General features: G+C 35.5%; 3 protein-coding genes across 4 annotated transcripts; 2 read left to right on the forward strand and 1 right to left on the reverse strand.

Moving 5' to 3' along the window:
- The first annotated feature begins 5,515 nt into the window (after positions 1-5,515).
- On the forward strand, positions 5,516-7,101 carry LOC142640664 (putative acetyltransferase At3g50280). The gene has a single exon (XM_075814851.1). It carries the CDS (start codon positions 5,611-5,613, stop codon positions 7,072-7,074), a length of 1,464 nt encoding a protein of 487 aa, XP_075670966.1. The 5' UTR covers positions 5,516-5,610; the 3' UTR covers positions 7,075-7,101.
- A 1,504-nt stretch (positions 7,102-8,605) lies between these two features.
- Positions 8,606-10,753, forward strand: LOC142640667 (uncharacterized). Of its 2 annotated transcripts, none has more exons than XM_075814856.1 (2): positions 8,606-9,664; positions 9,878-10,753. In XM_075814856.1, the coding sequence occupies exon 2, from the start codon at positions 9,958-9,960 to the stop codon at positions 10,573-10,575; it is 618 nt and encodes a 205-aa protein (XP_075670971.1). In that variant the 5' UTR covers positions 8,606-9,664; positions 9,878-9,957; the 3' UTR covers positions 10,576-10,753. The 2 variants fall into 2 exon arrangements, with proteins under 2 accessions (XP_075670971.1, XP_075670970.1); XM_075814855.1 differs by having other exon boundaries at positions 8,697-9,061; positions 9,591-10,753.
- A 783-nt stretch (positions 10,754-11,536) lies between these two features.
- On the reverse strand, positions 11,537-16,227 carry LOC142640665 (26S proteasome non-ATPase regulatory subunit 7 homolog A). Its single transcript, XM_075814853.1, has 10 exons — positions 15,885-16,227; positions 15,684-15,776; positions 15,397-15,478; positions 14,940-15,036; positions 14,690-14,765; positions 14,289-14,347; positions 14,006-14,128; positions 12,270-12,327; positions 12,077-12,162; positions 11,537-11,864 (listed from the first exon to the last, which is right to left on the reverse strand). Exons 1-10 carry the CDS (start codon positions 16,069-16,071, stop codon positions 11,793-11,795), a joined length of 933 nt encoding a protein of 310 aa, XP_075670968.1. The 5' UTR covers positions 16,072-16,227; the 3' UTR covers positions 11,537-11,792.
- Positions 16,228-17,658: the final 1,431 nt, after the last annotated feature.

The following is a 17,658-nucleotide window of genomic DNA, read 5'->3' on the forward strand; positions in this document are numbered from 1 at the left end:
ATTTTAAAGTGAGGTTAAATTTTATAAAAACTTGGTGTAAATTCTTTGGTTTATAGCTCTCAATAAGAATATATTACACCATCGTATTACTAAAACATAAATATATATGATTACACATGATAATATCTCAATAAACACAATATTTTATGTTTTAAGTAAAAAGTTGATGTGGTATTATTAAGTGTGATATGATATATTAAGTAAAAAGTTGATGTGATAATTTCTTATTGTATGATTGAAAAAATGGGTGTCCTTTTTTAATGAATTTTTAATTTTTGGGATAAGGTTGCCCATCTCTTAGGTTCTATCATCATGAATATTCAATCAATGCTTGTTATGTAATGAGCATGTGTTACTCATATAGTAATTTGCTAGATAAATTTTTTTTTTTGGTTCTATTATCATAAATACTGTAACTCCAAGTCATAACTTGGGGTGAGGGGAATCTCATCATAATTTCCTTTTTTTTTTTTAATGAATACTTATTTATGGTATATTTGAATCACTTATCCTCGTAGATTTTCTTTTGTTTTTTTATGACAAAAAAGAAAGAGTAAAATCTTTAGTTAGTCTACCTATCTTTTTGTTTTTGTCTCTTGTAAAAGACGTAAAAGACAAGTTTGTATTGAATTACGTATAAACGTGAGATTAGGATAACAATTGGGTTAGTTTGTATTTTGAATATATAGACTTAGGCGGAGATCAAATTATGCACTTTCCATTGAAAATATTTCTTGGTCTGGTAAAAAGATCCATGTGGATTGTTTTTCAATTGATTTAATAATTGAAAGTTTGAAACCAATAACAAAATCATGTAATAAGATTAACTGTCGCAAAAAATGAGGTCTCCCTAGTATAAGACTATTCCATACATGGTGCCAAGTGGGGCAAGTTGGAGTTACTTCTAAGTCGATTCGTACTAATTTTTCTCTTGGTAATTGCTCCTTTTTGGCAGCTAATATGGTTGTTAAGATTATAGTACTAACATGCGGCAAATATCTAAATTTTGAGAACAAAATGGATCCTTATGAGTTGGAAGCAGATCTGGTATATGTGTGTAACTCAAGGCAGAGTATAGTGGGATGTGGTTTGTGGGATACTCCTGAGATTTGAAGAAAAATCTAATCTTCTGGAGATTCTATTGTAATCTCCAAACTGTATCACAAAAATCCGGAGTACCTCTCAAACAGAGACATTATATGATATCTCTCTCTCTCTCTCTCTCTCTCTCTCTCTCATATGAGTCTAATGCCCCTTTCCATAAATGGCCATTATTTGTCGCACCATACACCTTCTTGGTCCCACCATTCCATTGCTTGTCTACGCCAAACTTCTACATGCCACGTAGCTTGTACACGTGTCATTACAATAAGAATAATACTAAATACAAGGAAAAATTATGACTTTAGTCGGCATACATTGTTCTGTTAATGTAAGATTTACTGTGTAGATTAAACAAAATTTATTGCATAAGTTAAATAAATATGTACAATTTTATGCAAATATGTACAACATTATACACATTTGTTTAATCTACAGTATAAATCTTACCTTGATAATTCAGTGCAAACCAATAATTGTTCCAAATGAAATTTTGTTCTTTATTTTAAGTAACTATCTTGTTTCCTTTAGAGATCTTCTTAATAGTGAATGAGATACTCTTTGTTTTCTAAGAAATAGACATATATATATATTTTAAGAACCATATCTAAGAAATGTTTTTATTTATTTATTTAATGGTATATCAAAGGTCCGTTTGGGAACAACTTATTTAGCTGAAATTGAAAACTTTCTACTGAAAGTGTAAGAAAAAAAGTTAAAAGTTAGTTAAATAGTACAATAAAACCCATAAATAATAACAAAAAAAAGCTTAAAACTCAAATAAGCTGAATTTTTCATCACATCCCAGCAATCCCCAACAATCTCCAAATATCACTTTATTTAATATTTTAAATAATGCAATACTAGCAAAATTTGATATTTGATATTTGATATTTTTTTGAAAATAGTATTTTATAATATTTGATGTAATGTAATGTAATGTCATGTCATTTGATTGTTTGTAAGGATTTATTTAACTCTTGCATGTGACTGTTGGTGAAAAGCTTTAAATTCTTTTGCAAATTAGTACTGCTTCCAAGTTAGGACTATGATGCATTGATGCTGTTCTAACTTAAAAAAAAGAAGAAGACGATCGAAGTTAGTACCATGCTAAATATTGATCATTGATATTCAATTGTCATTTGTGGTTAACACATATATAATTAGGAATTTAGGATTCATTGTCTTAGTGCTCAACTCATCCAAGTGTTTTTGTGATATACATCACTCACCTACTCCTGTACTGCGACAAGGTGCTTAATTTATGTTCTCGTTTCTATTTTGTTTGCCTTTTTAAAAAAAATTCAGTTATTATTATTTTTAAATATAATTTAGCAAAATATTCATTATCAAGGATATTGTAAGGTCGCAATTTGCACCTAAGCCCAATAAGAGGAAGGGTATAGGCCTAAAGAGCCCAATATAATAAATTTATAGAGAATGAGTTAGAAAATCTTGTTTCTAATGAGCTTAAATGACAACAACAGTGGCCCAAGATCACAAAATTGTAAGAATTGACTAGTTTGTATGATGAAAATTGTCCTCGAACTCAAGCCGATGATGATTCTTATATTTCTTATCTCTTCAAGATTCATTACAGATATTCAGTTTACAGTGTTTCTATCTCCCTCTTTTTCAATCCCCCTTTTTCTCTGGGACCTCTTCCCTCTTATACTTCCTCCTTCCTCTCATTTTTGCTTTCCACATTTAGGTCTAGACTGCTAATGTTGATACTTGTTCAAGATTGTAAGAATGGACTAGTTTGTATGATGAAAATTGTCCTCGAACTCAAGTCGAGGATGATTCTTATATTTCTTATCTCTTCAAGATTCATTACAAATATTCACTTTACAGTGTTTCTATCTCCCTTTTTTTCGATCCCCCTTTTTCTCTGGGACCTCTTCCCTCTTATACTTCCTCCTTCCTCTCATTTCTGCTCTCAATGTCTAGGTCTAGACTACTAATGTTGATACTTGTTCTATCAGCACATTCCGGAAGGCTTTAGGTAATAGTTGTAAGGCTGAAAATCACTGTTCAGATATCATTTCCTCATTAATGCGGCCAGAGGTTTAGGTACAGAGCATTCAATGCGGTGGTAGCGGATTTCGTTTAGATATTTTACAACTGTTCCTGCTCTTTGTACCCCTGTGAAACATATCTTCATCCATAATACCTCCTAGAAGATTACTCTGAACAATATGACGTACCATCTGACCTTTACTTCGCTTAGCCGAGGAGATACCCCTTCTCAGATTACTTCTCTTAGTTTCTTCTGTCACAATTTACTCGTGAGTCTCTAGGTCTGACATCTTTATCGCTATCAACCCGTCCTCGGACAAAGAAACAACCTTGGACAAAGCCCATAGCCCAAAAATGCACTTACAAATATGATTTTCATCCTTAACGGGATATTGAAGTGGTGGGCTTATTAGTATGTACTATGGGAGTGTGTCATAAATTTGGTGATCCTAACTCCTAAGTTCAATTTATCTTACTATTGACTCGTGGAATTCTTAAGTTGTCTAATAGAAATAAAGTGTAATAGTTAAGTGACCAGGGCCAAAAATAGAAGCACAATTTCTTACAAAAAAAAAAGAAAAAAGATAGGAGTTTCTATCACTATCCTTTTTTAAAATTTATTTTCAAACAAGAAGATAACTTAAATTCTAAATTAAGCCCTAATAAATGACACCTAAAACTCATAATAAAAGCCTATAATAACCAAAAGAATTACAATTTTCAATGAAATAAATGAAATCTTAACAAATTAATTACAATTGTGGTTGTAGTGTCACAGTTTTTACCTAAGCCCAAAAGAAGAAAGGGAATAGGCCCAAAGAGTCCAATACAATGAATTTGTAGAAAGTGAGTTTGAAATCTAGGTTCTAATGAATATCTCACTTAATGATAGTTTACAAATATTATTTTTTTTGTCTACAGTGTTTTTCTCTCCTTCTTCCCCGATCCCTCATCCTGAGTGTCTCCTCTCCTTTCTATACCATCCTTTCTCTTCTCTTTAGCCTCCATGTATGGATCAGATTGTTGGTTTGAATACTTATCTCATCAGCACCTTCCTGAAGCCTTTAGAAGTAGCTGTAAGGCGGAACACTGCTGCTCAGATATCACTTACTCATTAATGCGGCCAGAAAGTTAGCTGCAGAGCATTCAATGCGGTAGTAGCAGTTTTCTCTTAGATATTTCGTAGCATTTCCTAATCTTGTGCTCTCACGATGTATATCCTTACCTACAGGATCTCCTAGAACATTACTTTTGGGTGGTAGACCTCACCTTCCTACCTCGGCTTTGCTCAGCCGAGGAAGTATTCCTCCTCGAACCACCTTCTCGGATGATCTTGATCAGACTTTACCTCTTTACTTACCAACACGGATGCTTAAGAAGATATTTTCCCGTCCTCAGACTTCTTAAGGTCCTCGGATTGGCCCTTTGGCCCAATAAATACATATATATGTACTCCTAGACCTATCACCCCACAGTGGTTTTTATTCTTGAGAACATTTCAAAATGGAATATGGAAATAGTAGATTAAAAAAAAAAAAACTTATTCAAATATACACTAAAAACATCAAACTGTTTCAATAAATTTCTTTGGCATTAATACCATTATAGCATAAAAGCATGAATTCGTTCATTTGTGTATGTTGTGTTTTTATGTTAAATAGCTATTATCAGAAGATAATAGCTTACCAACATGGATGCTTAAGAAGATATTTTTCCGTCCTCGGACTTCTTAAGGTCCTCGGATTGGCCCTTTGGCCTAATAGATACATATATATGTACTCCTAGACCTATCACCCCACAGTGGTTTTTATTCTTGGGAACATTTCAAAATGGAATATGGAAATAGTAGATTAAAAAAAAAAAAAACTTATTCAAATATACACTAAAAACATCAAACTGTTTCAATAAATTTCTTTGGCATTAATACCATTATAGCATAATAGCATGAATTCGTTCATTTGTGTATGTTGTGTTTTTATGTTAAATAGCTATTATCAGAAGCGGATGTCATAGATTAAAACTCTTATTAAAAAAAAAATCCCTCTATTAGGATTTTCGCAACACATTTCCTTGGCCTTTTTCTCTGACATATTACGGTCGAACTTATCTCACATCAGCCAATAAATTATCGTGATGGTTGAACTTATCTCACATCAGCCAATAAAAAAAAGGAAAAAAAAATCAAAATATAAATACAAAGGCAAAACCTCCATAAAGACACGTGGTTGCCAATCATATGCTCCAACCCATCAAAATATTTACAGTCAAAGCACCAGATAACACCCAAAAACAAAAATTAAATTAAAACAGTCTCACCCACCTCAGCAAATACATGAACCAAAACTCATCTCAGTTGCTATAAATACCATTTTCTAATTCGATCTCTGTCCTCACTCCTCACTCGCAATCTCACACAGACAAACACAAAAGCGAGAGCGAGAGCGAGAGCCACGTTAATATTTCCATTTCTGTGAGAGATAAGAGAGAAAAATGCCTTGCTCAACAGCTTTCTCTACTTCTTCTTCATCACTAACAAGTGTGGTGTCAAAATGTGTTGTAGTTCCAGACCAAAAGTCCACACTTGGAGACTTGAAACTCACCGTTTCAGACCTCCCTATGCTCTCCGTTCACTACATCCAAAAGGGTGTGCTCTTCAATCTCCCTCCTTTTCCCATCGAAACCCTTCTCTCTCTCCTCAAACTCGGCCTCTCTCAAACGCTCTCTCACTTCCCTCCTCTCGCCGGCCGATTGGTTACCGACTCCAACGGCCACGTCTACATCGCCTGCAACGACGCCGGAGCCGAGTTCTTCCACGTCACAGCCAACGGTAATTTATTCGTCAGCGACGTTTTGGCTCCGGGTCACACTCCGGATTGCGTCAAGGACTTTTACCCGTTTGACTTTGACCGAACCGTTAGTTACAGCGCCCACTTCAAGCCGATCTTGGCCGTTCAGGTCACCGAGCTCGCTGACGGCGTTTTCGTCGGCTGCGCCGTGTGCCACTCCGTCGTGGACGGCACGTCGTTTTGGAACTTCTTCAACTCCTTCGCCGAACTCTGCCGCGGAGCGAGCAAAATCAACAAACGACCAGACTTCACCAGAGACTCCGCTTTGATTTCCTCCTCCGTGTTAAAATTACCCGAAGGCGGACCGGAAGTAACGTTCAACGTTAACCAACCGTTACTCGAGAGAGTTTTCAGCTTCAGCATAGAAGCAATTCAGAAACTCAAAGCAAAAACTAACAATAAACGGAGCAGCGATAACGGAGACATTAACGCCGTCGAGTTAATGGGGAAGCAGAGTAACGACACGTACCTGAAAAGCTGGCTGAGTAGTAATAATAAGAATAAGAATAAGAATAACAATAACAATCAAAACGACAAAAGAACCTGCGAGATTTCGTCGTTTCAGTCCCTCTGCGCGCTGCTGTGGCGAGCAGTGACACGTGCGAGGAAGCTGCCGAATCAGAAAACGACGACGTTTAAGATGGCGGTGAATGTTCGGCACAGGTTAGAGCCGAAGCTGGACGCGTATTACTTCGGGAACGCAATTCAGAGCATAATAACTCATGCGTCAGTGGGAGACGTGTCGTCTAGGGATCCACGTTGGATCGCGGAGCAGCTGAGTGTGAACGTGAAGGCTCACAACGACACGATGGTGCGTCGTTTTGTTGGGGATTGGGAGAGCAGCCCCAAGTGTTTCCCTTTGGGGAACTTCGACGGTGCAACCATCACGATGGGCAGCTCGCCCAGATTTCCAATGTACGACAATGATTTCGGGTGGGGCCGACCTTTGGCTGTTAGGAGCGGTGGGGCCAACAAATTTGACGGTAAGATCTCTGCCTTTCCTGGAAGGGAAGGCACCGGAGCCGTTGATTTAGAAGTGGTTTTGAGTCCACAAACAATGCTCGCACTTGAGTCCGATTCTGAGTTCATGCAATACGTGTCCAATTAAATTTAAAAAAAAAAAAAAAAAGGAAAATCAAAAATCACACAATATTAATTTGGTGCTGGTAATAAGTTAACAACTTTAGCTTCTAGAAAATGTGATTGTATTGTATGTACTATGTAGGGGGAAAAGATTAATGGGAGGAAACGTGTCGAATTGTGAGTGGATGAGGGTGGGGTGTTTTCTTTTTTGTTTTTCTGTTTTGTGACATAATTTTTAGTTTTATCTGATTAAGTTTTGTTACTTTTTGTTGCCTTGTCTGTTTGTCATTTTGTTAATTATTTGTTGTTTGTTGTATGAATTTTTGTGCACTATTGCGGCTATACATCGTACAGTCGCTGAATTTTGTTTTGGTAAATAAAGATCAGGACTTGAACTTTGACTTGGGATACATTGTTTCTATTCCTTTCCAGTTTTTACCCAGAAAAAGATGGAGCACTTTACATTTGTGGGGCATGAAGAGATGTCATTATATAATGTGATTTTCTTTCTTTCTTTATTTGAAGAAGACTTATCTCTCAACTAGTTGGAAATACATCCAGAAACCTCTCTCTCAGTCAGTCACTGGGTTAAGTAACATAAAAAAAAAAACTACAATGAGAGAATGGGATAAGATAAACTTATTATGAAATGCCAAATTGCCATATTCTACATAGGGAGGACTTGTTATTAAAATTGAAACAATTTGTCATTCAAGTTAATGCCCATTCCGCTACATGACTCTCCAAGCAATCCCAGCCTGTGTGCATTATTAAGAGAGTGAACACACACTGGGTAGCCCAACGAATACTATTAGCATATTTAGACATATACCCCCAATCCATTAGCACCTTATTGAGCCTAATGGTCCAATTAACCCAATTCATTTAAGCAGACCCATTGAATTGGACCCAAGCACTCACGTCCACAAGATAATTAAGGCAGGGTGTTTTGTTTATCTGTTTGTGACATAATTTACTTTCTAATTACTTTTGTTAATTTGTTGCCTTTTCTCTGTCATTTTGCTATTTTTTGTCAGTCAAGTTTGAATTTTGATGCACTAATACTGCCGTACTGAAATTTGTTTTATAGCAACATTTTAGTGGAAATAATAAGAGCAGCTCATGCCGAAAGAAGATAGGTTATTTCAGATCATAGTGTTTAGTATTGAAACATTGACTTGAAAGACACTTTTCCTATCCATATTTTACTTTGAAAAGGCAAGAGCACCTTGTGACTTTTATGGCACTTTAAATTTGTGGAGAATGAAAAGATATCATTATTATTTGAATAACTTATCCTATAATTGATAAAAAGGATGGCAAGCCACTTGAGGATTTTTTTTTTCTTTCTGTGAGCCCATTTGTGCTTTTAACTTTTGTACAATTCAAATACAATAAGAAACTTAGAAACCTTTATTTATTTTTTTGTCCTCTTGGGTAGGTAACATAAAAATTAAATTGACAGAATGGGATAGGATAGGATAAACTGTTTAAAAAAAATGCCAAATTGCCATTTTATAAAAGCTTGGACATGTCGCTAAAAATTGAAATGTGGTGCCATTCAATGTATTGGCCATTGCTGTGGGTTATCATACAGTGGACACTTAGGCAATAAATGAAAAAAAATTGGGCTCAAGTATGAGATATTTAAACTCGAGCCCATTAGGTCTAAATTGGGCCAACCCAATTCACTAAAGTCGGCCTATTGGGACTCAAACTAGAGAGTCATGTCGTTTGGTTTGTTTAGACTAGAGAGTCAGCCGCCCCACTTTCCTCTCCCTCTCTCAGTCTCTCACACTCCTCTGACCACCACAGCCACAACCGAGCCTCACTCACTCTCCTCTCTTCTCACCACCACAGCCCCAACCAAGCCCAGAAAACAATATCCCAAAAAAAAAAAATCTTCACCGACGAATCATCCCAAATCCTCGCCGCCGACAAGTCAAACTCTCACCAATCGCCGATCCCACACCGCTCCGCCAACAGCAATCGCCGATCCGACAATTTGTTCGGTTTTTTTTTTTTTTTTTTGTGTTTTGTTGGTGGGATTTTTAGATTTGCTAATTTTCCTTCCGGGTTTGCAAAATTTCTGGGATTTGTTGGATTTTGGGTATGGGTTGGTTTGTTAGATCTTGGCATCCCTCTGGATGGCAAGAAAATAGCCAAGAAAATGTTGTGATTATTATTATTATTTAATTTTGGGTTCATTACATATTCAATGATTTCTGTGATTTCTGTGTTTGTGATTTTGGGTTTGTGAATCGTGATTTTCTGTGTTTGTGAATTGTGATTCTGGGCCGAGCATTACGGGACGGGGCCCGGCGGGGCGGGTCTGGGTGCCAAAAAAAACCCGTTTAATAGCCGGGTTCGGGTAACCTTATAGACCCGCGGGTTGAGTTCGGGCATAAAAAACCCGACCCGTTGCCATTCCTACTGAGGATTTAATTTTGATCATAAAATGATATAATTAAAAACATAAAGAAAAAAAAAAAGGGGGATCAAATTTAAATTCCTGTTCATTTTATTGTGTTTGCTCTGCAGCCAAACAGGAACTGATTGTTGAATTGAGTCCTAGTCTTTGACATGTGGTTTTCTGGGGCCTCGACAACTTGAAGGTTCTTGTGATATAGAAGGCTTTGATTAAGAGTTACACTCGCTAGGCATGGGTGTTTTTTGGCTGTAGGAATGATTTAATCATATGCTTTGGAGGGGTAATATAATATAGATGAACATTTTGAAGTGTTGGAAGAGTTGAATATGTTGATGGATATGTTTAATCTGTTTTGGTAGGGTGTTTTTGCATGTTTTTAATGGTTAAAGTCGTGCAGGATTTGTGATACTACTCAAACCTGGATTTTGGATTTTGTAAGCTTAGAGATTAAATCATGCTCAAGATAAGTTGCAAGTTATGGAACTGTCAAAGAAGAAGATGAGGAGAGGTCATTTTTCGAAGAATTCAATTGCTTTTGTATGCATAGTTGTGTCTGTTTGTTGCCTTTTTGTTGTTTTTATTTCAATGCTTCGGCTTCCTGAAGTACCAGTTGGAAGTAGGTCAGTTGGGTTGTATCAAACTGCAACAATGGGAAGAGTTTCCGAGAATGAGAAGTTTATTGGGAGGTTTGGGGGGATGATGATTGAGATGTTGCCTGAAGACCTTGCTTTTACAGTCTTTGTCCCTTCGCAGAAAGCTTTTGAGCGCGATTTGAGGCTACAGGTGAATGATAGTCTGGTGGGGGAGAAGATGAATGACACTTACGCAATAGTTTCTCGAGTTATGGGTTTCTCAGCTGTTCCTCGGACTCTTTCATCAGTTATGGTACCAGTTGGTGGGGAGGTCTCATATGATTCCATTTCTGGGTTTCCATTGTACGTTACAAAGGATATAGATGGGATGCTGGTTGTTAATAGAATTCGGTCAGAAAGGGTAGATCTTAGGAAGGGAGAGATTGTTTTGCATGTTATGGATGGAGTCATCATGGATGCTGAGTTTGAGCAATCAGTTCAACCTGATAACAGTGAAGAATGAGTGGAAACAAACCATTCAAACTCTACTGAATTGACTTCATTCTTGGCTTTGTACTATAGGTTCAATGCATGTTTTAACGCGTAGTATATCATGAATGATGTATTTTTTTCACACGGAGAAATTTGTAACTCAGTTATTAACCACAGAAATATTTTGCTTATATTCAGCCCCCCCATTATACTGCCGATTGATCATAATTTCAGTCAAAGTAGGAGCTTTCGCCATTTTGTTTGTGTCAATGAAGCACCTAGTGATGTAATTCATTATTATCAGCGTAAGTAATGGCATGCTGTAACCTTTCAAAAAGAGGTTTTTCATCTCTTTTTATTTTTTTTTATTTTTTTTGTCGAATGGATGTTGTATTTTTGGACAGTTCATCATCATAGGGTTAGAGGTAATGTTCTAAGTTCTAACCCAACAGAGGTCGTGATCTGTGCAAGCTTTTGAATATGGCGACACCACCATCATACATATGGAGATCCCCACCAGTCAAATTATGCTTCCCTAACATCATTCCACTCTGATACTTGAAAGAAAATGTTATCTGACCACAAAACTGCAATCACCATGCCAACTAGAGAAAACATCAAGTATCCAATTGGCACAAAGATCCCAGCTACAAAATTTCTGAGCAAGCAGTGGAGTTTCTTGAAGATATCAAGGAAAGCAGAAGCTTGCTGTCAAGCTAAAGCATTAAATTCAAGGCTTCATTACTAAAGATTTACCCAAGTTGGAAACTCATGACCTTGTGTTTGCAGTATTTTAATTGTATCATGAATTGTTGATTTACATATGATGTTCAGGTTCATTTGTTTCAGTCAAGATTTCTATGTAATAATTGCATACATTCAAAATTTCTTTCTTGATGGTAAAAAATAAAAAATCACACTCATGTAATAGTTCATAAGGCTAATAGGACAAATGAAATTATAGGGAACAACTGGAAACCAAAAGAGAAGTATTTGTAAAAGGAGATGCAATCAAATACTGAAATGTTAAACAGCGAGTATGTGTGTTATCAACTTGGGAATTTAGACAACAAATGGGGCCAAGGCTCATTAAGAGCGTAGTAAATCCTAAGGGGCTACCAAATGAGATCAATATTATGTGTATCCCCCAATCTGAACTGCAGAATTCTCCAAGACTGTATGAGAAGACATTCGGTGGTCAACAGTCAGAAGGCCCTCACGAATCGGTGTCTGGTCAAATCTTCATATTTAGCTTCCAGCGGTAGCTGGTACAGCAACTGGCTTAGAGTCTTCTGCCTTTTCATGTTCTTTATTGAGTATCTGCAATCATATACCAAATTCCAAGTCATCAGGACATAAAATAGAGATATAAGGGCAGAATATGTAAATCCTTTGTTTATTTATTTATATTTTATTTTTAACAAAATTGTGTTCACACGCGGATTTGGAGCCAAGAGTATTAACAAGATCAAATTGTTGATCATAATATTAAAATAACTTATTAGAGTCAAGATTCAGGAAGTGTATCTCACCTTGTTGTTGATCAGGTTGTGGAGAGCTACTACACTCCGGATAAGGGAAGAAAGATAAATAACCAACATCATATCATTTGTTTTCACTGCACATTAAACAAATTAAGGGCATGGATCCACAATCTATAAACAAAGCAGCACAAATGAAAATCCCAGAAAATCCAGCAATGTAAGTGTGGCAATGTAAATTCACCTGAAAAGGCCTTGATTAGCTCAGTCACATTGAGATTTGGTAGTAGATTGAACACATCCTGAAGGATTTCAAAACGTACAAACATAAGATAATGAATGACTACAACAGAAAAAGATAAAATAGCCATATGATATTTCACACATAAAATTTGTTGGCTTTCAACTGTAATAATTTGGGGAGAATTGTGGACAAGGACAGAGAGAGTCAGATTATCAAACAATGGCATACATAAGAAGCAATGGGACATGATTTTCTCAGGAAGTTCTCGAGGGTTGGTTCCATGCAATCCCATGATACTCAAGATGAACATATGTTGCCCGTATATAGCATAAGGCAGACCAGAAATATACATCGACGTGATATAGTAACTCGATAGAATCCCAACATAAGGCTTAAAATTCAAAGTTGAGAGCATCCATAAATAAAACTCACGCTGATTCTCCCAATCATCCATGCATCAGGTAACTGAAAAATTGTGGAACGTGGAGAGAACATATGTTGGAAGAAACTTAGTAAGAAACTCTATATTTGTAGTCGTATCACTTTTGAAAACATAAATCACTAAAAAGCAACAACAACAACAAAGCCTTAGTCCCAATAACTTGTTTGAGAAGACCAATTAAAGCTCCCAAACAATTACACACTACGCTAATGTTTGGTTGGGAGGAAAGCGGAGGGAAGGGAAGTAGATGGAACGAAAGTGAAGAGAAGAGAAGAGAAGAGACATACATTTCTTTGATTGGTTAGACAGGAAAAAGAGAGAGAAGGGTTTCTGATGGGAGGCCCTTTCCATTGGCCAAATTGGGCTAGAAGGGAGGGAAAAGATGGGCTTGGAGCTAAGATACTTAGGGCCTGTTTGGTTGGTTAGTTCTAACCAACATTTTCACATTTTAAACAACCTTACACACATTTCAACACACTTTTTCACCCACACGTATATCAAAAATACTTAAACAACATTACTCAAACTAACCTACCAAACAGGCCCTTAAACACCCTTATAATTTTTTTGATAATTGATTAATTTAAATAAGAGTGTTAATAGGGGCACAAGACTACTTAAACACCTTTATAATTCTTTATTTACTACCGCATTTTTTTCCTTAAAAGGCATAAAAGTAAAATCAAGTAAAAGTGAGCAGCCCCCTTTCTTTTCTCTCCCCGATCCAAATGTAAAAAGACACACTTCCCTTCTTTGTTCCTTTCCTCTCTCAACTAACCAAACACAAAAAAAGACAATATCTTTCCTTTCCTTTCCCTTCCCTTCAATTTTCTGTATGCAGCCAAACATGGCATAACATGGGTGTGAATTTTTCAAGCCGGAAACAACAGAATATAATAAGCAACAAAGCACAATCAACAGATGTAGGCACATGAACACCGACAACAAATAAGTTGAAGAAAAAGAACTAATTCACTCAAAGAGATGCCTCACATTTCAGAATCTTCTTTCTAACCTCCAATGAACAGTGGAACTAGTATTGATTTTACTAAAATTAGGAACTATAAATACATCTTGTTTCTTTTTTCAAAGGTAAGTTACACTTGCACCTGATAGGTATAAAACCCACGGACTTCATCCTCCACTCTGGACTTTACAAAGGGAGGAGGTGCCCTTTAATTGATCTATGTTTATGGTAATAAATATAGTTATATATTCAAATAATGCATAGGCACATAAATATTGATCAAGAAAGTCCATGATCTAGAATACATGAGACAAACTAGAAATGTACCTGTAAATGGTAAAGAATCTCGTGGTTTAATGGGATCTTTCCATCTATAACAAGGTCAAGATAACTTCGTATCTCTTTAAGTCGGGCATCCAACCCCTTCAGTGCTGCCAGTTTCCCAGTCACCTGCAGAAGACAAAAGAAGGCTAAGATCTTGTTTCCCACTTTTCTCTTTTTCATAAAGTACTACTGTGTAATTCTTATTGATCAGCAAGATAAAACAAGATGTGTAAAAAAATAAAATGAACACAAAGACGTGCACAGAGAGAGAGAGCAAAATCAAAACCTCTGTTGCAAGAGTGCTAATGGTAGTATCTTTCACGTCCCTGAGCAAGTGTTCCACCCCTGTCAGAGGGAAAGGTGGAAGGTAAATCAAAATTATTAATTAAGGATCTAGTTGATACACACACACACTTATAAACACACATATGAGCACACATGAATTTTTCCAAAAAATGCTTATTCAAACCTTACAAGTGTTTGCATTTTATACTAAAAGCATATGAACACATTGAATTTAATTGAAGCTCAGCTTTGTGTACAATGAGAATACCAATTTCTTCACATGAATTTTAAATAAATAAAAAATGATTATTCACAACCTTAAAAGTGTTTTGCATTTTAATCTAAAAGAACATGAACACATTGAATTTAATTGAAGCTCAGCTTTGTGTACAATGAGAATACCAATTTCCTCAACTTCATGGGCAGCAATTACTGAAGGCACATGCACAAACACCTTTTGGCTTTTCTGTGTGGCATTCTGTAACCATATAAAACTATTAGTTCTTATTCCTCCCACATATGAATCAGGCTTTATCAAAAACAAGCTTCTGACACTAAAGGCAACAAGAATACTAGAAATATACTAATCAATAGCTAAATATGAGAAGACCAACAACATATCCGTGCTTATATATAAAGAAGTTTGGTCTACCTCTTTAACTTCTTCAACGGCATAGTAAGCTTTTGATGGTATACCCAGTTCCTTAGGTTGGACATCAATTATAACCAGGACAGGATTTGGAACATAGCTGCAAAATAAGAAAACTTGATTAATACTAGAGAAAAGACACAAAAACTAAGATTTTGGGGTAAGCTATGGATCCTCAACAAACTAATTAGGATCGGTCGTTCTATTCTATCTAAATTCATACCCTCATTCACTTCCTTAATTGCCATATCCTTTTCAACTATTCTAACTGTGAACAATGCTTAATTTTGCACAACAGTAAAAACCTCAATTTCAACAACCTTCTAGGAAAAAGTCATAGGATTAGAACGAGTCGAAACTAAGCAAAACAATGATAGTCAAATCTAAACAAACAAAATGTCATATAACAATAGTTAGAAACAATTGCAATTGAGAATCAAAATTAGTAACATCATCTTACTCATTAAACAATCCATGAATATCCAAGTCGTTTTCGCGCAGCTTCGGACCAGTACTATACCACCCCACAACATGCTCCTTGGCTTGTAAGAAAAAAAAAAAAAAACAAGTAACTTCTTTGAAGTTTGAACCACATTAATTTCTCAAAACTACAAAAGTGCAAAACAAAATATATGTACAATTTCCTCATGTTTTGTAAGACACTAATTACTCAATCATCTGAATTTAGAGAGCATAAAAATACATAGTATTAGGTTAAAAGTTAAAACACAAAATTGAAGTAATTACCGTTAATTCTCTTGAACATGGAAAACATGGATTCATGGTAGTTATGGTCAAGAAACCATATGCTTGGGTCCCTATCATCTTCCTCAAACGGCACTGTAAATATATATATCAAAACAGTCAAAAAAAAAAAAATTTACAGCCTAATTAACAATAAATACTGCAATTGTTAAAAGGTTTGAGATCGAAATTGTAGAATTTGACCTGCGTAGCTATTGGTGACATCGACAGTGCCTTTGAAGGTGGAGCCGAGCAAAACCCCAACGACGCGTTTGCGAGTGTCTTTGGCGACTCGGTTGTAGTTGTCGACGATGCTGAGCAGAACCAGTGGGTGTACTATCACTTTCTCTATCGATTTCCCAGATATTTGCTGCGTCTTTATCACGTCCATTGCTTCAATTCGATTTCGATTCTCTCTCTCTCTCTCTCTCTCTCTGTTTTAACGATTTGTATTTGCTTGCTTGTTCGCCAGGAAACCCTGACCTGACTGTAAAATGTAAATATTATTATAGCTTTTGCTTTGCTTTGCTTTCTCCTCAGTTGCTTTTGTTTTTTTTTTTTTAACTTGAGAACGAGGTTTGGGTTGAAAGGTTGGGGCTAGGATATGGGCTGCACTGTCCATATAATTCTTATTGTGTAACATTCGGTGCATCAAATGCAGCCCATAAAAAGAAGCTGGGTCGGCTTGTGCTCCATGAAATTTTACAAGCTCAACTAAGAGTTAGAGTGGTATATTTACCAGATTGTCTTTTAATTTTTTTTATATTTAAATATAGTGGTGTAGGAGCATTTTTGAAACAAAAAAATAAGGATCCCATATAAGAAAACGCCTTAAATAGTAGGAGTAGTGTAGATATTTTGGGTCTCACTATGATTACCACAAATCAAAATAAGAGAATTATGAAAATATTGTAAAATTTTGTTGGGTCCTTAGACTTCCTTCATATCCATTATTTTCTTCCACCCTCATACCTTTTTTTTTTCTCTCATTTTCTTTACAATGAAAAAAATATTATATTTCATAATCATTTTAAATTTATTTTGTTGACGAAAATATATTGATATTTTCTTTTAAAATCTTTTAATTGAAATGAAGCATTGAAATTAAATTAAAATTTATATTTACAATATATTTTGTGTGAAAAATAATCTTTTGTTTTATTTTAATTTATTTTTCTAACGTAATATACATTTCTCAAAATAATTTTATGAGAATTGCAGGTCTACAACAATTTTATAATAAATCTTAGGTAGTAAGTTGTTATCGGTTATTACTAGTGATCAAAAAACTAATTTCACTGGTGATCCCAAATTAAAACTAATAACAATTTGTTATTTAGAATTTGTTGTGAAAATATTATAAATATAACATTTCTCTCATTCTATTATTAACATTGTTTTTTAATCTTCTCATAGTTAGAACGGTGACATGCTGGGTTTGGGGGGGAGAGAAAAAGAGACAACAATTTTTTTTCTAACATAAACCCTGTAAATATTTTACCTATCAATCCCTATGAAATTTTAAGAATTCCATCCCCAAAACCATATGTATATTCCAACCCTGATATTCCAAAACTTTGCTTATATCTATGAGTCACTAGTCAAATCAAACAAGTCAAATTATGTATGCTATTAGTTTAACCTAAAATTAAACATTTGAATAGTCTTGCTATAGTTTTTGAGTGGAATTTGGAAGGTATGTTTATGTTAAAATTCTATTACCTCTTGCTTGTGTGTCTGTTTGTTTCTCAAAAGTAATTTTCTACTAAATTAAACAGTATCTTAATTAATATGGAAAGAGAGGTACGCTTTTAAAAAACAAATAATTAGAGGTATTACATAATTGGGATTGAATACTTGATATATGTATAAAAATTAAACTCTTCCCGAATCATAGTGGATTTAAAAATGTGAACCCAAATTCATCATAACCAAATTGTACTCTTCTTATTTGAACTACTACAATCTTGACCCTGTC

This window comes from Castanea sativa, chromosome 6 (assembly GCF_040712315.1).
Source record: "Castanea sativa cultivar Marrone di Chiusa Pesio chromosome 6, ASM4071231v1".
Taxonomy (NCBI): Eukaryota; Viridiplantae; Streptophyta; class Magnoliopsida; order Fagales; family Fagaceae; genus Castanea; species Castanea sativa.